This window comes from Dromiciops gliroides, chromosome 2, assembly GCF_019393635.1.
Source record: "Dromiciops gliroides isolate mDroGli1 chromosome 2, mDroGli1.pri, whole genome shotgun sequence".
Lineage (NCBI taxonomy): Eukaryota > Metazoa > Chordata > Mammalia > Microbiotheria > Microbiotheriidae > Dromiciops > Dromiciops gliroides.
This window is the reverse complement of record NC_057862.1, coordinates 75,015,222-75,039,557: the sequence shown is the minus strand read 5'-3', so window position 1 is coordinate 75,039,557 and position 24,336 is coordinate 75,015,222. Positions and strand designations below refer to the sequence as shown.

Sequence of the window (24,336 nt, the reverse complement as noted above, 5' to 3'; positions counted from 1 at the left end):
TGGCTGGAAGCCTCCATTTTTGAAAGGAGTTGGCCTTTAATGTCACAATATAGAGAACTGAGTCTTACTGGATACAGATTGGGACAAAGAGACAGAAGATACAAATACTAAAAAAGTGCAGTAAAGATTGAAGTAGGATTACATTTTATAATCATTAGTAAACAAAACAAAACAAACAAAAGCATGGAAAGCTTATAGATAGGTAATACATATAGGAAAGGATTGTAGGGGGCAGGTGCAGTCCTAGATATAACATTACCACTGGTATTACTCTTGAAGTGGACTTGGAACACATACATATCGAGTAATGAGGACGCCATTACTGCACATATATTTGGATGAAATAAGCTTCATGTCAATGGGCTACATGCTTAATGACAAATAAAGTAGTACCATATGCTCACATTCAAGCTACTCTGACCTCTCCCCAGGACCATGAGTAGAGGTTTGGGAAAACAGAGCCAGCAAGTAAAATTCACTCAAGTGAGATTTAGGTGCCCAAAGGAGGTTGTTGCTGCAGCTAAGTGAGTAATTCATGGTGGTAGGGCACTAGTGGCAGTATTCCACTATCCTAAAACCTGTGATTTTACTTGGTATCTACTATAAGGATGAAGCATCTCAGATATAGAAACAGCTTAGGCTGTGTATCTGCAAAGGCGATCAACCTGAGACTCCAACCTATCTCTCTAAGGGTGTGTCTAAGAGCCTTAGCTTTGATTTGTTATTCTGGTTTTTTCAGTTGTATCCAATTCTCATTGACCCCATTTGGGCTTTTCTTGGCAGAGATACTGAATGGTTAGCTATTTCCTTCTCCAGCTCATTTTACAGATGTGGAAACTGAGGCAAACAGTTAAGTGATTTGCCCAGAGTCACACAGCTAGTAAGTGTCTGAGGCCAGATTCTCAGCTTTTACACAAAGGAACTAATCCTTTCATTCTGCAAAATGCTTAAATTTATCTGAAGATTAAAACTATGGCTTAGCTGAATCCATATTTTATAACCTACATGCAATCATTCTTGAATTCCTTGTGACCCAATATTTCAAGGCAAAATCGCCTACCATGCCTTTTGCAGCAACATAAGGCCTGTAGGGCTGGAAAAGCTATTTTACAGTGAATTCTGAAAGGGATGCCATTATTCAATGCATATTTATGTGAAAGTCACCACCGAGCCACAATGTTCCATAGCCACTCTCAGCAAAATAGTCAGGCCAACTTCTACCATATGGAAGCATTTCCGTATTGAGTTATTTAGAAGTGGTAGGTAGCGGGTAGGGGAGATGACCTGTGAACACTGTCAAACGAAACATGCAGCTCTGAGTGCCATGAGGATGACCACACACATGTTCTCGAATGTCAGCTACATCGAGAAGCAAGTTTTCAGTTTTGATATATTAATTTTGATGGCAACATCTTGCTAATAGCAATGGTTCAGGAAATGAGGCTGATTAGACACAGTCCCAGATGGCAAAAGTCGTGGTTGGTGAATTTTAGAGTCTTCTATTTTAAAATTATTATTATTATTATTATCATCATCATCATCATTATTATTATTTTGCCCTCATTTCCTTTCTTGCAACTGAGACTCATTGTTATCTGCTTGCCACCAGGGATGACACAGGTCTAGAAAGCACAGGAACTCATCTGTAACATGGAGAAAATAACATCTGTAATACCTAAGGATCAAGGGACATGATACACACACACACACACACACACACACACACACATAAAGCGCTTTGCAGACTTACGTGCTAAAGAGCAGACAATCAAAGATTTAGAGCAGGAAGGGACCTCAGAGATCATGCCCCTGCCTCTTCATTTTAAAGAGGAGGATGATGAACCCCCAGAAAGCTTAAGCAATTTGCTCAAGGTCACATAGGTGATAAGGAACAGAGGCAGGATGGGAAGCCTGAACATCTGATTCCAAGTCCAGAACTTTTGGTACTATGCCAGGCAACCTGTTCTCTTTGCTGTGACTTTCTTTCTTTACTTTATTTTGACATAATGTTGCTAGACACTTTTGGTCTATGTTTTTGCCTGTCTCACAAGCTAACACAGTTTTGGAGTCATGGCTTCTTAGGTATTGAACTCTATTTCAAGTGATCAACATTTATTAAGCACCCAGTCATAGTAGTAAATGCTAGGCCCTGGGGAATACAAAGACATAAGTGAAACAGGCCTTGCCTTCAAGGGGCTTACAGTCTAGCTGGGTTTGCAACAAAAATGTAAAACATCTTGCTGCAAATTCAATTCATGAGCTTGAAATTATTGCGTGAAAAAATACTTTCATGTCAAATATTATTATATGAGCAATCTAAGGTGCACATTCCTAAATGATCAGAGCACCGTTAGCTCCTAAAAGCTGCTTTTGCAAAAGTTGTTGTTCAGTCATGTCAGATTTTTGATGGCCTCATGGACCACACTGTCCTTGGGGTTTTCTTGGCAAAGGTACTGAATTGGTTTACCATTTTTCTTTCCAGTGCATTAAGGCAAGCAAGGTTAAATGACTTGCCCAGGGTCACAAAGCTAGTAAGTGTCTGAGGCTAGATTTAAACTCAGGTCTTCCTGACTCCAGGCTCAGCTCTCTATCCACTGAGCCATCAAGCTGCCTTCTATTTACAAAAGTACTCCAAAATTTTCCCAGATTTCCATTTCTTTCCCTTTCCAAATATCTCAACTCCTATTCAAACATCCTCTCTAGCTGCCCCACATGTCCTAAGACATTGTAAAAATGTCACATGTCGGGGCAACTAGGTGGCGCAGTGGATAGAGCACCAGCCCTGAAGTTAGGAGGACCTGAGTTCAAATCCGGCCTCAGACACTTGACACTTACTAGCTGTGGTGACCCTGGGCAAGTCACTTAACCCCAATTGCCTCCCCCCCACCACCAAAAAAAAGAATGTTACATGTCCAAATGAAATCCATTACTATCAATCAGGTGGCAAAATTTGGACAATACAAAGAAAGGAAATTTATTCTAAATAAGCTCCAGAAAGGCATATTTGGGTTTGTGTTCTAGAAATGGTAAATATAGGGGTGGAACAGCAGCTTCTAAGGATAGAGAGCCACTGTTGTTGAAAAAAATGTTCCAATAGCAGCTGAGCAGAAAAAAAATGGAGCTAGAGTGGTTTAAGGAATGGAAAAAGAGAGACCAAGGACCAAACCGTAGGAAGAGAAGTTAGAAGACTGGAGGAAGGGTGACATGGTGTTAGCTGAGCAGCAGGAACAAATTCTCATTAAGCCACATCACTGACTTTGCACATTTGGGCTTAGGGCCTAAAGGATTTGTACTATGTTTGGGGGCATAACTGCAACTTGAATTTTAAAGGTAAACAATGAATTTTAAAGGTAAACAATGAAAATATGCTACAAATGCAAGGGGAGCTCTTTACTCTTTAACAGTAGGGTAAACAAGATCAGTGAAGCACGTAGTAGGATATCAGCCACTCCACATACTTGAATACATTTTGCCTCTCACTTTTTTTCTCTTCTGTGCAAAGCCAGAAATGTGCACAGTTGACAACATGAAAATGAGGTTTCTAATAAAATTGTGAGAATGCTTGAAGTCACTAAAGTTAAACATGCCAATGTTGAGGATTGACTGTAATTACAATAGTAATTAATGTGAGTTAAGACTCACAGAGTCATGAGTCTAAAATGAGACAGAATATGTGAAATGCTTAGCAAATCCTTAAAGAGCTACACCAATGGCATATAGTAATAATAGCTAGCATTTATATATGGCTTTAAGGTTTACAAAGTGCTTTACATATATTATCTCATTTGATCCTCCCAACAACCTTTGGAGATAGGTGTTATTGTTATCCCCATTTCACATGTGATGAAACTGAGGCTAACCATTGACTCAACTAGGGTCACACAGCTAGGAGATATCTGAAACAAGATATTTGAGATATATTCTTGAAGATGTATCTTGTTTGAAGATATATCTTCAAATAAGGATTTGAACTCAGGCTTTGCTAACTCAAGTCTTGTGCTCTATCCACTTCACCATCTAATGGCTAGTAGTGGTGTTGGTAGTAGTTGTATTAGGAGTAGCAGGAATAGAAGTAGTAGTACTCCAGTGCTTGATCCACTTTGCCACCTAGCTGCCAGTAGTAGTAGTAGTAGTAGTAGTAACAGTGGTGGTGGTGGTGGTGGTGATAGTATACCTCACTAATGCCTTGGAAACCTTTGATAAGAGGATATCTAATTCTCCAAAATGGGTTGGAACTAAGGAAAATCATTCACAGATATTGGTAGCAACCACTTTGAGCCTTGAATCCTAAGTGGTTTGAACAGAAAGAACAACAGATGACTAACTTCAACACAGCTGCAAAATTCTCAGCCAGAAAAATATGAACGACGGAATAACATGCAGAACCCTACTGTCAGGAAGGGAAACAGGAGTGAAATACCACTAGGAAACTGACATTCAGGTGAAGTTCTAGCATCATCAACATGTCCCTGAGCATCCCAGTCTGTTCCCTTGCTTGGAATGCGGCCACTAGATGTGGAAGTAAAGGACCACACAGAGTTTGGGAGTCATGTTTTTCACACAGGTACCTGAACCTGCTGCCTAAGTAGTGGGGAGGATAAGACACAGGATTTCCAAAGGCCAGATAGATGCCTGATAAAGTCAGGACTCTGGTGACAAGAAACAGTGGGTGGTCTTCTTAAGAATAACAGCAGAGTGTGCTGGGCGTTCACATTAAGGCTCAGCTATGCAAACAGCTGGGAATCTCTCCAGCAAGGATAGGCTACAGAAGAAAGCAGGCACCTGTAACAAGGGTGACAGCCCACAGCTCTGGTAGATATTTGGTCATCTCCTCCTTTGGAGCTGAATCACCGCTATAAATAAAAGTAAAATATCCCCTTGCATTTCTAGAGTTCCTTTCATCCCCAAGGATCCCCAAATCTGGGAGAATTTTTTTTTCTTTTTGTTTTCCACCTGCATGCATGACGTGCCTGAAATATTGTCAGGCCTTCTCCCTGAGGGGGTATCACAGCTCTCTCTTATAATAAGGCACATCTTTATTCATAGCCTTATGGGTTTATTTCTCTCTCTCAGACTTCAGAGTGTGACACAGAAAGCTGTGTTCTGAATCCTGCTCCCAGGAAAGAGGATAAATCCTGCAAAATCAGTAGCATATGCCTTAAAGCTTATATGTTCCAAGAATCAAGGAAAGCTGAGCTTTCTCCCCTTGTCTATAGGCAGGATAGACAATTTTGTAAAATAACTTATTTAATCCCAGAAACCTTGCTTAAATTACAGAATGATCTTGAAGTCCATAGTGATGGGTTTGTTTTTTTTTTAATTTCAAAGGAAGGTGGGATTTGGAGTCACAAGATCTGGATTCAAATTGTGACTTGGGGAGCTGTCTGCCACCATATCATTCCATCCATTCAAGGACCCTTGTTGCTCCTTGCTTGACTGAGGAGCTTCTACCCATTCCCCAGAGGCAACCTTTACTTGACATTTTCTTGGAAGCTTCTTTCCTTCCTCCTCAGTCTTTAGATCAGCAAACCTTGGTGCTTTTGTAAGCATGTTCCACAGTTTTCTGAAAAACAGAGACTTGTCCTACTGTCTCTACAATGCACTTTGTATTTTCTCTCTTTGTCCCTCTCTCACAATCTGTCTGTCTCTATCTGTTTCTCTCTCTCATCCTTCCTCTATGTCATCTCTCCTTCCTCTCTCCCCCTGATTGTCTCTGTTCTCTGTCTCTGTCTCTGTCTCTGTCTCTCTCTTTGTCTGTCTGTCTCTGTCTCTGTCTCTGTCTCTGTCTCTGTCTCTGTCTCTCTCTGTCTCTCTCTCTCTCTCTCTCTCTCTCTCTCTCTCTCTATATATATATATATATATACATACACACACATGTCTCTTCTCTGCCTCTATCTCTGTCTCTCTCTTTTTCCCCTCTGTCTCTGTTTCTCTTCACCTCTGCCCCCCATAGTCCATGCAAAGGGAATGGATGAGGAATTTCAGACTTCTGCTGGCTCTTGCACATGTCTAACATGTATCTATATAGATATAGAGGTTAACATGCTGGCATAGTGAAAAGATTATAAATCAGACTAGATTAGAGGCCAGACTCTGCAACTTAAAAAAACAAACCCCAATACATGGTTTTGAGCAAATTACAACCTGAATCTCAGTTTCCTTATTTAAAAAAAATAGAGTAATCACCAAAAGTTGATTCTTTTGGCCACAGCAAGCCAGGAAGGTCTTTTACAAAGGCATAGAGAGACCACGAGCTTAACCAATGATGAGAGCAAGTCTGCCCATAAAAGCCCATACCACTTAAAATATTTAGGTAAGAACCCACACCGAGTTCAGATGTGGAGACAGCTAGGTCTCAAGGCCATCTTGGTTTCTAATCTTTGCCAATTTACCCAACTACCCAAGCAGTTCATATTCTTCCTCCTTGAGTCTGGTTCAAGCTTCTCTTTCTCCATGCCCCCAACTTTCCATGAACTGACGTCACCTGGGTACCAAAGTAAACTAGCTATGTGCCTTTGCACAAGTTACTTCCGTTCCAAGGGGGTAAACTTCCTCATCTATAAGATGAGAAAGTTGCACTAAGTGACTGAAAAGGTTCTGTCCAGCTCTGACATTCGATGATTACACCATTACTGGTCTGGACTGTTCTGGCTCCCCAAGAACTGTACTGCATTTAGTTAGGATTCTCATGCTCTGACGGCTCTCATTCGGTTTGACTCTCCAGCTCGTATACACTTCAATGTGTTACTGTTTAATGTTCTCTGGACAAGTCAGGGAGACACAGTGAATGAGCCCCTTACAAACCTAGAGCAAAGACTGATTCAGGGACCCTCGCACCCCTGGGCACACATCTGTGTGAGAAGTGCAGGCAAGATGGCGTCATCTCCATTTTTTAGGTAAGGAAGCTAAGGTTCACAGTCCAGGGGCACACAGCAGGATGCCTCACATTATGTAGCCAGTGATGGAGCTGGTACTTGAACCTCTGCGGGTCTTCTGATTGTCGACCTAAGTATCTTTCCATCAAACTACAATATAGTCTGTCCTCTCTCCTCCCCCAGTACTAGGCAGGGATGCACTGAGTCAGCTCCTACTGCTCTGAGGGGATTTTTAACCTTTCAGTAGCAAACACTATAAATCAGGGCTTAATTTATTGTTCTGCTGACTTCCTAAACCCCTCAATTCTGGTGCCTTCTCTATCTTAATTATTTCTTGTGTATATCTTACTCATACATATTTGTCTGCTTGTTGTTTCAACCATTAGACTGTGAGCTCTTTGAGGGCAGTGAAAACAGTGTCTGACACACAGTAGATATTTAATGTTTGTTGACTGACTAACGGTTGGTGCCAAACTCAAATAGAAACAGAACCAGTAAATCATGCCAGGGAAAAGTGACTTAGAAAAGCGAAATTTGGGGGCAGCTAGGTGGTACAGCAGATAAAGCACTGACCCTGGATTCAGGAGGACCTGAGTTCAAATCTGGCCTCAGACGCTTGACACATACTAGCTGTGTGACCCTGGGCAAGTCACTTAACCCCAATTGCCTCAACAAACAAAGAAAGAAAACTGCAATTCGCATTATCTATATTCTACTGTATTTCTGTTTATTTTGTCAAATATTTCCCAATTATATTTTAATCTGGGTCAAGATCACTCTGGAATATTGTCAGCTTCTAGTTTGAAACCTTAGCTCTAAATTTCAGAAAATGATGGAGAAAATGTTAACAGTGCAGATTAAACTTAAAAGTGGGTCATGTTTTAGGAGAGCCCATCGTTACACATTTAGGGGTGAAGGGGAAAGGAATAAACATTTAGATAGCACCTGCTACTGTGTACAAATATGAACACATTTAATAGCTCATTTAATTTAATTAATTTAGCAGCATGCCACTGGGTATAATTTTTTGGAACTATTACTAAGGTCTGGAGTGAGGAGTTTGTCTACCATTAAAATCAGGAGAGAACCCTTCTTAAAAAATAGGAGAAGAGAGACATGTTTGGGAGAGGGGGATTCAGAACCATTAGATTTTAGGCTTTCTGAAGGCGAGAGTTATTTCTCCTTTGTTTTGCTCCCCTCACCCCCCACTCCAGCACAATTCAACTCAACAAACATTTATTAAGCCTCTATCAAATCATCTTGATTGATTTCTTAATGAGTGGAGGAGGGGCTGAAGAGAGGGAGAATTTGGAACTCAAAAATTTTTTAAATGATTGTTAAGAGCGTTTTTTAAAAGCTTCCTACCAAAAGTAAAGGGTCTAACGGGCATCTAGGTGATTCAGAGGATAGAGTCAGGAGGACCTGGGTTCAAATCCAACCTCAGACACTTAGTAGCTATGCGACCCTGGGTAAGTCGCCTGACCCTTATTGTCTCAAAAAAAAAAAAAGAGTAAAGACTCTAGGCCACAGCATATGCTAAGGGCTTAATAAATATCTGTTGAACTAAACTAAGGAGCAACCAGCAATATTCATCAATGGGGAGTAAACAATTCCAGTAGTCAGTACACGTTCCTACTGATGAACCCACAACAGCTGCTTGGAAGTTCTACACTCTCTCCAGGGACAGTAGAATAGCAGTCTCTCTAATTATGAACCCAAAAGGAAGGATTTGCTTTCTTCTTCTCTGCTGCATTTTGGTTCAGTAGTTTATAGTTGAAACAAAACAGAGCAATTATTAGGAATAACACTGATAATTACTTGGTGAAACAAATCGTCCCCAGCTGTGTATCTTCCCGCTGAGCTCATGTCGAGGAAGCAAGTTTCTGGCCTGGGCAGAGCCCTACATCATCCTCATCCCACTGTCAGGGTGAAGCCCACCCTTCCAGCTCTCCTCTCTTGTGCCCCTTGAGCTGGGGGGAAGATGGCCTCTACTCTCCCATGCCAACAGGGCATGGCAAAACCCAACCCAACAGCCTTGTGTGCTCTCTTGCAGTAGGTATTTTCTTGGGCTCCATGTGAAGGACTAGAGAACAAGGGAACTAGAGGACTTTTTATAAAACTATCAAGAACAGGGAAACCCCCCTGCCCAAGAGCAAGGAAGCAAGCAGAGCAGGTTCCTTGCGGGGCAAGACGGTACAGTGGAAAGAACTCGGTCAGGAAAGATGGGGGTTGGAATCCTACTTCTGAGGCTTATTTAGTTGTTTGCCTAGGGTCAAGTCACTTAAAAAGGCACTTGGAGCCTCAGTTTCCTCATCTGTAAAATGGACATGATAATGCCTGTAGGACCTGCCTAACAGGGTCATTATCAGGATCAGATGGGAAGAAGACATGCAAAGTACCTGGCAAATGTGAAAGCAACATCACTGTCAGCTATCATCTTGTGCTAACTCTGGGCTAGATTACCTAATAGCTACACTAGGTATTTTGCAGAAAACATAAGTCTAGAGGGAGGCTAGGCACCAAGAATATAGAAAGGGCAATGACATCTCTTCGGGAGCATGAAATGAGCCCTGACATGCATGGGGTCTACCAGGAACTTACTGTGGCTCTTGCGGAGTCAGATGTTGCTTTTGGTATAAACCTGCGATTTTCTCAGCATAGGGAACTCCTCGTATGAAGATTCCTTTCACCAACACAGAATATCAGCTGGTATGTAACATGAGGACAGGTGGCACAGTAGGTAGAGTTCTAGACTCTAGATTCAGGAATACCTGAATATGGATTCTGTCTTAAATGTTTATTATAGCCTCTCTCAGCCTCAGTTTCCTCATCTATAATAATAAGCTCTAAATCACTGGGTTATTAGATTTCAATGAGATTACAGATGTAAAGCATTTTGCAAACCTTAAATGCTAGTGATGATCCTGATGGTGGTGGTGGTTGTGTGATGATGATGACACATGGAGCACTGAGAGGTTATGGGATTTGTCCGTGGTAATCCATATGATTATAGAATTTAGAATTTAAAAATATCTTATATACAACCCAGTCTTCTCTCTCCCTCAATTTTAAAGATAAGGAAACTGAGTTTCAGAGAGATTAACTGACATGCAGTTTTGCACAGCTAATAATTTTAACCAGGATTCAAATGTGGGTTTTCTCATTCTAAATCCAGGGCTCTTTTTAGTTCACCCTATCTATCTTCCTATATAAGTGTGTTAGCATCTTATTTGGACAATGTCACATGTCTCTCTTTGCATACATACACCCCCCCCACACACACACCAAAAAAAGTAATCATAAACAGTGGATTCATGGTAGAGACACAGCAGGGTGAAGGGGACATGAAGCCTGTGCCAAGTTGCCTTTTGTCTATGTATCCAGTACCAAGAATCTCTCCTTGTATCCACAATATCCTCTCATTAGCTGGGAGAGTTCTGTCCACAAAGGAAGAATGAAGAGAGGGATTAGAGCATTATCCCAAGAGTCCCTGCTCCCATTTCTAAGCACTGAACCACCAGAGCAGCATAAAAATAATTTCCTACTGTCAGACTTGAGCCCAGCACAATGTCCTGCGTACAGAAAGCACCCGACTTATGTTAATTCCCACAGTGCTATGGGGGATGCTTCATTCTGTACCAACGTTTCAGAGCCCTCTGTGAGGTGGGAAGGGCAAAAAGTAAAGTTCCCTCTCCTGCCTCTGTCTAGATGTCAAAGTGGGAATGGAAGAAGAAATCACAGATTATTCAGACAATTTAATCCCACTCATTTTATTAGAAACTAAAGTAAACTGCGGAATGTTGGAGCTTGTGAAAAGCTCTGGAATCTGAAGATTTGTCCTTTTAAAAATAATATTTTATTATTTCCCCAATTACTTGTAAAAAGCCATTTTAACAGATTTGTCTCTTTAAAAATTGTTTGATAATTATATTTCAAAATAATTGCTTTCCTTTGTAAATCTTCTGTATTTTATCTGTTATAAACCTCCTTCTGAGAAGGGCCCCACAGACTCCATGAGAGAATCAAAGGCATGCATGACACAAGCATGGGTAAGAACCCCCAATTCTGCTGCAAGCTGCCCATCCATCACTTGATAGCTCGGGTCACTAAGCAGGCCTTTGGTTCTTTCATCTTCCCCTCAAAGTCTGATGCTGATAATATCTCTCCCATCAGACCAAGAGACCACGGGAAGAGACCATGTGTCTTCCATTAGACCTAGAAGATGTTGTTTAGAAATTGTCCCAGTATTTTACCTTTGTTGATCAATGGATAGACATTTACACACTGTCTAACAACCCCCATAATTTGTATCACAAATCCATTTCACACATGTCCCTGGGTGCTTTTGGAAATGAAGGGAAGCCCCTAAAGGCTGGTGTAAAATGCCAATGACCCATCTCCTCTTCCTAGTTCCACCTATTTCTACTACAAGCCTTGGCCATTGAGGAAGCAGAAGGTCCTCCAAGTCCCATTCCCTGTTCAGGTTCAAAAACAGAATCAGAGAATCTCCAATTTGGAAGGGCTCTTAGATATCATGTTACACAACCCAGTGTTGAATAATCATCTCCTCTACAACATATCCTGCAAGTGATTCTCCTGCTTTTGCTTGAAGACTTTCATTAAGAGGAGATTTACAACCTCCTGGAGTAGCCCATTTCACTACTGAAAGGTTCTACTCGTTTGGAAATTTGGTGCCAAGCTTCCTGACAACTTCTACCAATTGTTCCCAATTCTGCCCTCTGAAGCCTCCGCAGTGATTAAATTTCACAGTTCCAATGCCAAACAATAAATTCTGCAAGCAATGAGGAGAAAGACCTTCAAAGAGAAAAGAAACATAACGCAAAACTATGCTGTACTCATAGGAAACTGCAGAAGGGAATGGAATAATATATTCCAAAGAGCAAAGAAGCTTAAGATGCAACCCAAAATGAATATCCTGCAATCTGAACCTAATCATAAATTAATAAAATGGTCCTTCAATAAAAGAGAGGCATTTGGAGTGTTTCTGCAAAAACAAACAAATAAAAAAGAAGAACCTGAGAGCAGATTATTCAATTTGCAAATACAAGAAACAGTAATACAGAAATACAAAAATGGTAAATAAATTTAACTGTCTTCTCATCTATCTTGGGAATCAACTACATTTTATGATTTTTCTTCTGTAATTTCTGGCTAAATGATAACTCACCATTTCAGAAAAAAGCAAACAAAAAAGCCCCAGGAGCAAAACAAAAGATTGAACAGTTATCTTCTCTCTGTTGATCTTTATCCTCATTCTGCATATCCTAAGTAGCAATCTTATCTGGTTCTGCCTTATTTATTTAACATAGCATTAAATTTTTTTTAAAAAAATTGTCCTAGCCTCAACTTATTCTGAGTTCCAATATTCCTGACTATTCTTACAGGACTGTGCCACGACTATAATTTCATTTTCCTTAAATGCTCTTGCTTCTATCTCCTGTGTCATTGTTGTTGTTGAGTTGTTTCAGTTGAGTCTAACGCTTTGTGATCTTAATTGGGGTTTTCTTAGCAAAGATACTGGAGTGGTTTGCCATTTCTATCTCCTGTAAAGATTATTAAAAACCTAAAATGGTTCATGATGTGTCTGTACATAAATGCTAGTCTCTTTAGACATCTTCTTCTATTACTTCTTGTATTAAGTTTAAGCCCTAAGATTACAGATGCTTAGAGAGAGTAAATAACTTGTCCATGGTCACACAAATACCAAGCATTGGTGAGATTTGAATCCAGGTCTCCCTGACTTCAAGACTAATACTCTATCTATTACCACATGCTATCTCAATGGAATTAATGTAAAATTGGAGGGAGGAGGAGGGAGTCATGAGCCTGTGAAGGTTATTGGATTGTATTTTTACTTGTTCAAAACTCTTTTACTTACCCATCTAGAAGAGCTATGACATTCTTCCGGGGACGCCCAATATTGGGTCCATACAAGCTGGCTCTGGAGTAAGTTCTGATGGGCTGCAACAGGCTTTTTAGTTGGATGTAGTCCTTTCCCAACTGACTGCCATTCACCGCACGGCCATTCATGGTCCTATAGTTGTTTGGCTCTAGATAAAAAGCAAATTGTGTAAATCAGTGTTGGGCAGTATGGACTTCCTATTCACTACTAAGCCTTGCCTCTTCTATTATTCCCAAGCCTACTTCCACCGGGATACATCTATATCCTATTCCCTTATTGTAAGTGAAGTGTAGTAATTTGCGTGTTACAGATCATTTTCATCCATGAAGGAATGCAAATTCTTCTTGAACTTATTTACATTTTCAATCTGTATCCTATCTTGGGAATAACAAGTTCCATCAGTTTACTATGCATTGTCTAGAGTTCCTTTTATTTGTACCACAGCGATCCTCTCTCAAGGGGCTGATGCCTGGTATTTGAGGATAAGGATTTGGAGAATAAGCCTGTGTCCATCCCAGTCATATACATGATGTTTCAGTCTTGGGTCACATCTCCTCCTGATCTTCACTGTCTCCAGACTTAAGGGACAGAGTGTATTTATATGGAGTCTCAGTTTCTTACTTTGTATTTTCAATATGGCCCCTTGAGCATCTTGAGCATTTTGGTTACCCTTCACTAGGCTTTGTCCAGTTTTGTTTTTCCATCCTTCCACAGATAAGAGGACGATTTGGAAAGGCTACATGATTTGGAATTCTCCTCTAAACTTCCCTAGCATGACATCTCACAAAATATTATGTGGCCACACTCTGCTTTTTACAATAGTTGTGTGGGTATATTTTATTTCACCACTCCCCAAACTGGATTCTATGCTCCTTCAAGCTTTGTTTTCTTTGCATCACCATCAGCACCAATCAATCAATCAATCAATCAGCATTTATAAGAGTCTGCTAGGTACTAGTCATTGTACTAGGTCCTAGGAAAACAAAGATAGAAATGAAACCTCCTACCTGCAAGGGCCTTATTTTCTGTCGGCATAGTTAGCCAGGGCTGTTGTGAGGATCAAATGAAATATTTGTAAAGCATTTAGCACAGTACCTGGCACACTCCTTCCCCATCCCTGATGTATATTAATATGCCAAAGAACTGTGGTTTTGGCAGTGTTGTCACTGATGAAGATCCCAACCATCTATAATTTAGCATACAAGGCCTGAAGAGTTGTCTAAGGGAGTGATTCGTCAGTTACCACAGAGAAGGGAAGTGGGTGAAGTAAGATTTGTACCCCGGGACTTCTTGAATCCATGTCCAGGACCCTTTCCTCTCTGCTGTGCTTCCTCTGTGCAATGTATGGTCTGCAAGGTTTCCTACACTATCTGTGATAGAGAGGGAACATATCATTATCCTTGTTTTATAGTGGATGAAAAAGAGGTCACGGCAACTCTCAGTGTGGAAGTCCTCTCTCTGTTACTAATTGGCAAACTCACTATTAATTGTAGTCTTCAAGAACTATTGAATGAGTAAGAGATTCATCCATGCTCACATAGATATTAAATGCATGAGATAGGACTCAAACCCCAGGTCTTCTGACTTTAAAGTACAAAGTTCTATCCCCTATATGATGCTGCCTTGTAATAATAAGAACACTATCATCGATAACAATAGCTAATATTTATATAGCACTTCCTATGAGCCAGTCACTGTGCTATGCCCACTTTATAAGTATTATCTCATTTGGTCATCACAACCAGAATGGGAGGCAAGTGCGATTATGGTGCCCATTTTACAGATGAGGAAACTGAGGAGAAGAGAGGTCAAGGGACTTCTCTGGGGTCACCAGCCTTTTAAAATAGAAAATAATGGTTTTGGTTGTTTTTTGGTTTTGTTTTGTTTTGTTTGTTTGTGGAGCAATGAGGGTTAAGTGACTTGCCCAGGGTCACACAGCTAGAAAGGGTCAAGTGTCTGAGGCCGGATTTGAACTCAGGTCCTCCTAAATGCAGGGCTGGTGCTTTATCTACCGTGCCACCTAGCTGCCCCTAGAAAATAATGTTTTGAACTTTATTTCCATTGCCCTTCTTGATTTGGGGCATTATTATCCTTACAGTATTTCCCCTTCCTCCCCTTCCCCCTCTGAGAGGTCGAGAATCATAGGATGAAGAGCGAGGGACAGAAATAAGAAAGATCGAGAAGAAGAAACAGGTGTCAACTAAGGGGAGGAAACTGAAGCATTGAGAGATTAGGTACAGATTTTCAACAAAGAGCAGCACATTAAATTACCAAGCCATTCATGAGGATGCTGGCACGTTTTCAGTTCAGATGGCTATTACCCAAAATGAAATCATAATTAGCATTGATTCTGTAATAGGAATGGATCCCAGAATCTCTGCAAGAAGGTCTCATATTAAAGAAAAAGAAAAAAGAAAAAAAGGTTAAATTACCAGAGGGAAAATATGATCCTGGCTATTACAGATGGGCTGTATCCTGGTTAAAAGAGAAACGGTCAAGTTCATGTGTGGTTTTATTCCCAAGCTCTGAATCAAGTCGCTGTAGGTGTAACAGCAGTAACAAAACAAAACTGAAAAAAGCAGCCGTAGTGATGTGCCTTGAAATCCCTGGCCAGCCATTTTCAGAGGCCCATAAAGTTAAGCAAACAAAAAGGTGAGCCTGAAAAATCCAGGCATTCACCCAAATGAGCAGTTTGCTCCCCAATGGATTATGTTTCACAAAGGAAAGATGGTGTGGTGGAAAGGCTCACCTCCCGACACAGAAGTGATGTGCTCAACATGTAGAATGAGACACATATTTCTGGACACTGCTAATGGGGGAATTTGTTTTTTCTTGACTGCATATTTTTATGAGGGTTTTGCTTTTATTTTTGTCTCCTTTTCTCCAACCCAACACAGGAGCACAGGCACACGCACACACACACACACACACACACACAGAAGGAGAGGTGGGAAGGAGTGAAATAAATGCTTGTTAATTGAAAAAAAAGTATAATTGAAGAAAAAAAGATGAAAGAACTAGACTTGGGGTCGGAAGTTGGAATGTGAATTCTGTCATTTACTAGCTGTGTCAAGGGATGTGTAAACTCTTACAGTCTCACTTTCTTTGCCTGTCAAATGGAAACAATCATACCTGCCGGCTAGTGGAAACCCAAGGGAGAAGATTCAAATGTAAAAGTGATTGTATGTAACCTCTTAGAGTCTCAGTTTTCTTGCCTGTCCAATGGGAACACTCCAAGTGCTGTCCAATGGGAAAACTCAAACGAGAAGATCCAAGTATAAAAGTGATTGTAGGGGGCAGCTAGGTGGTGCAGTAGATAGGGCACCGGCCCTATCCGACCTCAGACACTTGATACCTCCTAGCTGTGTGACCCTGGGCAAGTCACTTAACCCTCATTGCCTGGGGAAAAAAAGTGATTGTAACTCCACAAGGGTGGGTTGAACTGAAGAGGCTATTTGGGGGAGCTCCTCTTAAGGATCAGGCACCTCTAGCGTTTCCCTGCTTCCGGCCCAGGTAACCAGCTGAGAGGAAGGACCACCAACTTCTCTTTGCTTTCCCTTCTCAACCTCACCGGTGCCGAGAAGACAATCAATGTCTTTACTCACCATTGCCCAGCTCCCAAGAGATGTTGTATTTTTTACTGGCGCTGTATTTAACCAGACCCAGAGCGCTCGAGCTGTTCCAGGAATTGTTCGGATTGCGTCGCAGCGCGTTCAAGGCGAAGATCAGGTGGAGCCCAGAGCAATCAGCGAAGTTATAGAGTTTGTCTAGAGACCTGGCTGGGAAGAAGCAAAGGGAGGCTTGTGATTCTCAGACAAAGACTCCAGATAAGAAGAAAAGGTCAAGGACTTCAAAAAAGTTAAGTGGATTCAATTGAGAGGTAATTAGGTGGCACCGTGGATAGAACTCTGAGCCTGAAAGACCCGAGTTCAGATTTGGCCTCGAACACTCACTAGCTGGGCGATCCTGGTTCATGTCAATGTCTGATTCAGTGTTCTCAAATGTGGAATGGGAAGAATAATAGCTACCTTCAGGGCTGTTGTGAGGACCCAGTGAAAGAATTTTTGTAAAGCACTTAGTACATTGCCTGGCACATAATAAATTATTTGTTCTTTCCTTCCTCTTTTCTTTCCTTCTTTTTCCTTTCTTCCTCCCTCCCTCTTTTCCTTCCTTCCTAAGCATCTGTTAAAGGCTACCATAATACAGAGGGGCACTATGGCATAGGGGATAGAGTACTGGCCGCAGAACCAAGACCTGAGTTCAAGTTATGCCTGTGGCAGACAGGCAATGAACATTTATTAAGCACCTATTATATGCCAGGCTGTGTTATAAATTCTGGGAATACAAAGAAAAGCAAAAGACAGTCTCTGTTTTCAAGGAACTCACAGTTCAATAGGGGAAGACAACATGCAAATACTATATAAAAACAAGCTTTACAGAGGATAAATTGGAAATAATCAAGAGGGAAGACAATGGATGGAATTAGAGGGGATTGGGAAAAACTTGTTTGTCTTGGGGAAAGTCACTTAACCTCTGTAAGTTGCAGGGGAGGTGTGGAGAATCTGCATTAGTTTACTGATCTGGGAATTCCCTATATTAATTAAATAATTCCCCATTCCTACCCCTATGTCTTTTTGAAGTTTGGCTAATCTGAATCATAGGTGTAAGAGGTAGAAGAAGTTGGGATTTGGTAATAATTGGTTGGCGGGTGTCCCAGTTGTATGACACCCACCCCATCCCAACAATATAATAGAAATATATACTATATAGAATACATAAATACACACTCAAATATACACACTATAATACTAACACATGATAAGTGCATAAAAAAGGCACAAGAAGGTACTTTGGGAAATCAAAGGAAGATGTTAATACTAACAACATCTCCAAAGTATATAACAACCCATTGTTGTTGTTTGCCCTTCATTCCCCTAGAGGACCATGACATGGAAAGGTGATCTCATGGCTTGCAGTGAATTGGATTTAAGTGAGGGAGGGCTGTGCAAGGTAATCAACCCTACTCTCTCCCCAGAGCCATCTGGATCCAGTGGCAACATATTCATCAGGGTGACTGAAGATGACCTCAGATGTGTAAGGCAATTGGGTTTAAATGACCCAGGGTCATACAGCTAATAAGTGTCTGAGGTGAGCTCTGAAATCCTCCCAACTTTGGAGCCAGTGCTCTATCCACTGTGCCACATATCTGCCTCTTAAAAACCCATAGCAAAGTGCTATATGTGCAGTGTCTTATTTGTGGTTCACAAAAACTCTTTAAAGTACTACTATGACTATAATTTTTTTTAAATAGTAATTTATTTTTTCCAATTACAAGTAAAGACAATTTTTTGTTGGCATTTTTTTTTGTTTGTTTTTTTGGCCAGGCAATTGGGGTTAAGTGACTTGCCCAGGGTCACACAGCTAGTAAGTGTTAAGTGTCTGAGGCTGGATTTGAACTCAGGTCCTCCCGAATCCAGGGCCGGTGCTCTATCCACTGCACCACCTAGCTGCCCCAAGTAAAGACAATTTTAAACATTTATTTTTAATAAAATTTTGAGTTCCAAACTTTCTACCTTTCCTCCCCTCTCTGTAAGATGGTAAGTAATCCAAAAGCCTAGCTCCATTTTAAAGAACAAGAAATCAAGGTTTAGATTGCTTAAGTGACTTGTTCAAAGTCAAACAAAATACCTAATAGCAGGGGCAGGATTTGAACCCAAGCCCTCTGACTTCAAATGCAAAGTTGTTTCCACTGACCTGCACTGGGATACAGAGTGCAATAATTATTTTTCCTATTAAAAAAATAAAAACCACAACCTATGGTCAATGACAGAGGTACTGCAAGGTGGAAGCTGGGAAGTCTTGGTTTTCAGAAAGAGAACAATAGAATGTAAGTTCCTTGAGGGTAGGTGCTATTTCATTTTTTCTCTGTATCCTCAGAACCTAGAATAGCACCTTGTACATAATAGGTGCTTAATACATTTTTGATGATTCGACTCAAATACAATTGTATTCTAAGCTAAAATACGCTAAATAAATGTGAAAAATACTAGTTCACATTTATATGGAACTTTAAAATCAGCATTTCTTCTTTTTACAACAGCCCTTTAAGGTAGGGAATGAAAGTATTATTCTTTGTATTTATCAATGAGTCTTGGGAAGTCATTCCCAGTTGGGAAGCAGGACATTCTTATGATCTAAAAAAAAATAGAGACTGAGAAAGAACAGCCAGGGAAGAGAAAGCAGTGCCACAAAACTCCCAGAGAGCATATCCAGGAGGTGAGGGATCCAGTGTCAAAAGGAACAGATGGGGTCATGAAGGCAGGGCACCAAAAAACAGGTCATTGAATTGGGTGATTAGGAGATCACTGGTACCTTTGGTGAGAGTGTTTTCACTTGAGCAATGAAGTACAAGTCACTTGGCCCAAGCAAATTACATTCCCTGGCATAGCAAGAATAAGAATTTGTTGGTGCTGTCGCTCAGCCCCTGTTAGTGACCTTTGAAATACTGTGGCGAACAGGAGAGGTATCACTGAACTAAAAGGGAGCAAGATCATTCCCTGGTCTATAGTCCAGAAGCCTTGGCTTTAACCACTGACGAAATTTTAGAACATTTTATTAATGAGAGGATGTAGAAGTATTTAGAAAGGGAAATGGTGATCACTATGAGCCAGCATGAGTTCATCAAGAATGGGTCATGCCAGATTAGTTTTCATTTTCTTTTCTGACAGGTCTATCTACTGATAGAACTGGGTAATGCCATAGACACTGTATTTTTGAATCCCAGCCAAGAATTTTATGAAGTTGTTCATGCTGTCCTTGGCAATTACACAGAGAGATGTGGACAAGACAATGGTACCATTACGTATCTGCCATGCTGGTTGAAATAACCAATGGGTGGTAATTAATGGATAATCATCAAATACGGGGAGCTCTTGAGTGCAATGCCCCAGTGATCATTCCTTAAGTTCTCTTAATAATTTTTTTAAAAAATCAAGGACCTGTATTTAAGCAAAAGCCTGATGCTTAATGAATTTATGGATGATAAAAGCTTAATGAATTTATGAATGACAATGAATGTATTAGGTCATAAATGGCAATCTGGTAACCAATAGCCAGCATGCCAAATATTCCTACTGCCTGTTTTTGTATGGAGTAGGGAGCTAAGGGTGGTTTTTACATTTGCAAATAAAGTTTTATTGCATTTTATAACGTAAAAGCCATTCTTAGCTTGTACAAAAGCAAGCAGCAGGCTGGAGTTTGCTGACCTCTGTGTTAGATGAGAGTTGAGGTCAAAAAAGTTCTTAATAGTCTGGAATGCTAGGCTGAATCTGTTAAGTTAAATTCAACAAAGACGGATTTAAATCTCATACTTAGGTTCAGAAAATCAACTCCAGGGGTCAGCTAGGTGACAGAGTGGATAGAACACAGGGCCTGGAGTCAGGAGTTCAAATTTGGTCTCAGACGCTTACTAGCTATATCACTTGATTGTTCCCCCCACCAAAAAAATCAATTCCACAAGTATAGAATGGGGATGACAATGGCTTGATAACAATTTGTGTCATACAAAGAAAATAACTGAGAGTTTTATTGGCCCCAACGTCAATATGGGTCAACAAAACAATTGAAATAAATCTTAGGCTGAATCACTAGTATTGAAAATGATGTCAGTTCTACTGGACTTAGACCATATCTGGGACATCGTACTCAGGTCTGGAAGGACATAGACAAGCTGGAGCATATTGAAAGGAGGGTGACTAGGATGGCAAAGAGATTCACAGCAATGCCATATAAGGATTGGCCAACAAAACTGAGGACGTTTTGCTTAAAGTGGAGGCTGGGAGGTTGGTGGGGGAGGGATGGGGACAAGAGCTATCTTCAAGTATCTAAAGTATTTAGAAGAGGGATTAGATTTGTTTGACTTGGTCTGAGAAGGCAGAACTAAAAGCTGCAGGGAGACAGATGTTGGCTTTGTATAAGAAAATCATTTCCTAACAGGGAGAAACATGCAAAAGTAGAATGGACAGCATTGGGAGGAAGTGAGTTTCTAATCATCAGAAGTCTTCTGGCAGAAGCAAGATGATCTCTTGTTGGAGATGTCGTAACTAAAAGGCATTCTGATTCAGGTGTTGGTTGGAAGAGGTGATTTTGACATTGACTTTCAAGTCTGAGATTCTATGAGTCTATGAATAAATGGATGGATGGATAGATGGGTGGGTGGGTGGATGGATGAATTGCATTATAATAAATTGGATCAGTCATCCTTGGCCTGAAGTCATGCTGAAGACTTCAGTGTAGCAGCCCACAGACCAACATCTCCATCTCCTGGCTTCCTTCCAGAGTCAGCTCAGATCTGTTCTACAAGAGCCCTTTCCCAGACCTCCCCTACCCCACCTCCATGAACGTCTCCCCTCTGAGCCTACCGCCCATTTTCCTTGTGTATGATTGTAGATCTTGTTTGTACACGGTTGTTCACATGACGTCTCCCCATTAGTCTGTGACGTCCTTGATATCAGGGGCTTTTTTGGGCCTTTCTTGTATTTCCATTACTTAGCACAAGGCCTGCCATATATTAGTTGCTTTAAGAATGCTTATTGTTGTTGCTGTTGTTGATGATGAATGAAATTGTGATGACGGTCGTTATGATGGTGAGGGGAAAGGGAACCTGAGCTGCTCCCACTCAAAGCCTTGAGCTTTGACAAGACAGATTGTGCCAGACGAATGATCTGATTTCTGGTCTTCTGCATATTTTTGTTATTGTGCAGTCATTTTTCAGTCATGTCCAACTCTTCATGACCCCTTTTGGGGTTTTCTTGGCAAAGATACTGGAATGGTTAGCCAGACGTTTCTTTCTCTAGCTCATTTTACAGATGAAAAACTGAGGCAAACAGGGTTAAGTGACTTGCCCTGGGTCACACAGCCAGTAAGTGTCTGAGGCCAGATTTGAATTTAGGAAAATGAGTCTTCCTAACTCTAGGCCCAGAACGCTATGCACTATGGCGCCACCTAGCTGCCCTATTCTGTGTATCTCAAATCACTACTTCTCAATCTTTGTTTCTGAATGTTAGCTCACTCATCTTAGCTCCATGAATTTCATTACTGTTAAGACCTCCTTGTACAAAGTACACCTGGATTTTTGGTTTACATCTGATTAGTGTGATTTATATCTGTCAAACCCCACCCCATCTTTCCCCTTGTGGAAACTGCCCTTGCCCAAGTCTAGTGTTTGTCTAATCACCAACAAAGGGACAGCTAGGTGGCACCGTGGATAGCACACTGACCCTGGAGTCAGGAGAACCTGAGTTCAAATCTGGCCTCAAACACTTGACACTTATGAGCTTTGGCAAGTCACTTAACCTCACTTGCCTCAAACATCCAGAGTCATCTCCAGTTGTCCTGATCTATATCTTACCACTGGACCCAGATAACTCTAGAGGAGAAAGTGAGGGTGGTGACCTTGCACCGTCCTCCCTTCACTGCAAGTCATGACACCACCTCCAGATGTCATGGTCCTCTTTGAGAAGAAAGCACAAACAACAACAATCACTAGCAACATGAAGCCCCTGCCTAGCATGCGATATGACATTTACCACATAGAATTGTCTAAGAAGGAAAGAATGGGCAGAGAACTTTAGCTCTAGCCAACTGAGCAAATGTGGAGTAAGTAGAAGAATTAACAAATGAGTGAAAAATAGCAAGATTTTTAGAGGAAATATAGTCCTATCACCAGAACATCACCAGGTAAGATGAAAAATATCAGCCTCATAGAATATACTCAAAGGCATATTTCTGGCTCTGTTAGAGGGGCAAAGTCCCTAAGGAAACTTTTTTGCTTTCTCCCATTTTACTCTTCAAGAGGCAGCCACATGCTGTTCTTCGAGGCTGCCAGGGTGAAGATGGCACTGGAAAGAGTCAGAGGACAGAAGACCACCCCAGCTCTGCCACTTGCTCTGAGAAGGTAGGGGAGTCACTTTCCCTTTCAGAGCACAGCCACACACAAGCACACACTATGAGCAAGGCATTGGGAATACCATGACAAACAGGCTCTGCTTTCTCTTTTGCTCCTTCCTTCCTTCCTTCCTTCCTTCCTTCCTTCCTTCCTTCCTTCCTTCCTTCCTTCCTTCCTTCCCTCTCTCCCTCCTTCCTTCCTTTCTTCCTTTCCTCTCTCCCTTCCCCCAAGACTTGCTCACTGTACCTCACTCAGGATGGAAGTGCTGTGGCCACCACAGGCTTGATCCCAATACTGACAGGCACAGAAGCTTTAAGCTGCCCCATTTTTCTGGCCTGGGATAGTTTGCCCCTCCTTAGGCAGCCTAGTAGCTCTCATAATATTAGTGCCAGACTTAGTATGGACACCTGATCAGTTTCATCCCTACTAAATCTCAGAACTTCCAAACTCAAGCAATCCCCCATGCTCATCCTCTTCAACATAAAGGACATGCCACCAGGCCCAGCCAGTCTGTCCTTTCAAGGAACTGTCCATAGTCTAAAGGGACCTTAGAGATAACCTAGTCCAACAGTCTTCTTTTATGGATTAGGAACTGAGGTCCAGAGTGGGAGAGGTGATGTCATTTGTCCAAGGCTGAATGATTCATTGCTAAGAAAGCTAGGACCAGAAGTTACTTCTTTATTTTCAAATTAGTTATTTTTCTACTGGCTCCCCAAGATAGTGGGAAAGCACAGGCAGAAAGATCTTCTAAGGAAATAACTAAAAGTGTACAGAGAAGACAAAGAGGGAAGTATTCGCTAAAGTCTCCCAGGGAGTGTGGCCTTGATTCCCCACACCCTCTCATCCTTTTCCAGGAAAGCATGGTTGGAGATAGGCAAGAAAGGAGCTTTGATGCTCCTATATGGTTAAAGTTCCCATCACAAATAAGGCAGGTCTATGGTATCAGACTTTCTACTCATCCCTCTAGAGGGTACCAATAGCTAGGTCTTCTTCCAAATTGAGTAAACTTAGTGTTTTATGTGTTTCCAAGCGAAAAATGGAGTTGATGAAGGACAGAATGGGAGGGGGAGTCAGGGTTGGCACTTCATGCTTGGCAGTCATTCAAAAATATGAGATAATGGGCAGCTAGGTGGCACAGTGGATAAAGCACCAGCCCTGGATTCAGGAGGACCTGAGTTCAAATCCAGCCTCAGACACTTGACACTTACTAGCTGTGTGACCCTGAGCAAGTCACTTAACCCTCACTGCCCCTCAAAAAAACCCCAAACCAAACCAAACAAAAAACCATGAGATAAACTGGAACAAATGAAATGTATAAAGGAGACAGTATAGCAAAAGAAGAGTCAAAGGTTTAGGACTTAGAGGGGACTCGCTATTCCCAGCATCTAAGACTTGGAAGAAATCACGTAGGTCCTTCATTTCCACCAGTTTCAGGCTGAAAATCATTTCCAAATGGTCATCTAACCTTTGCTAGAAGCCCATGGCCTCCTGAGGCAGCTAATTACACTCTTGGAAACGCTCTCATTGTTAGGATGACTCTCTTGTCACTGTCGTCATATCCAACCTAAATCTGCCTCTCAAACATCTACTCC

The 24,336-nt window shown here is 41.3% G+C and overlaps 1 protein-coding gene across 3 annotated transcripts in view; it reads right to left on the bottom strand.

Moving 5' to 3' along the window:
- HPSE2 (heparanase 2 (inactive)) overlaps positions 1–24,336 on the bottom strand; it is a 693,143-nt gene that overhangs the window by 255,490 nt on the left and 413,317 nt on the right. For 2 of the 3 annotated variants that reach the window (XM_043980494.1, XM_043980495.1), the window contains one exon: positions 12,775–12,946. In XM_043980494.1, coding sequence (XP_043836429.1) covers positions 12,775–12,946 — 172 coding nt within the window. Of the gene's footprint in view, positions 1–12,774; positions 12,947–16,403; positions 16,578–24,336 lie in introns of all 3 variants that reach the window. The other variant, XM_043980493.1, reaches the window with a different exon arrangement.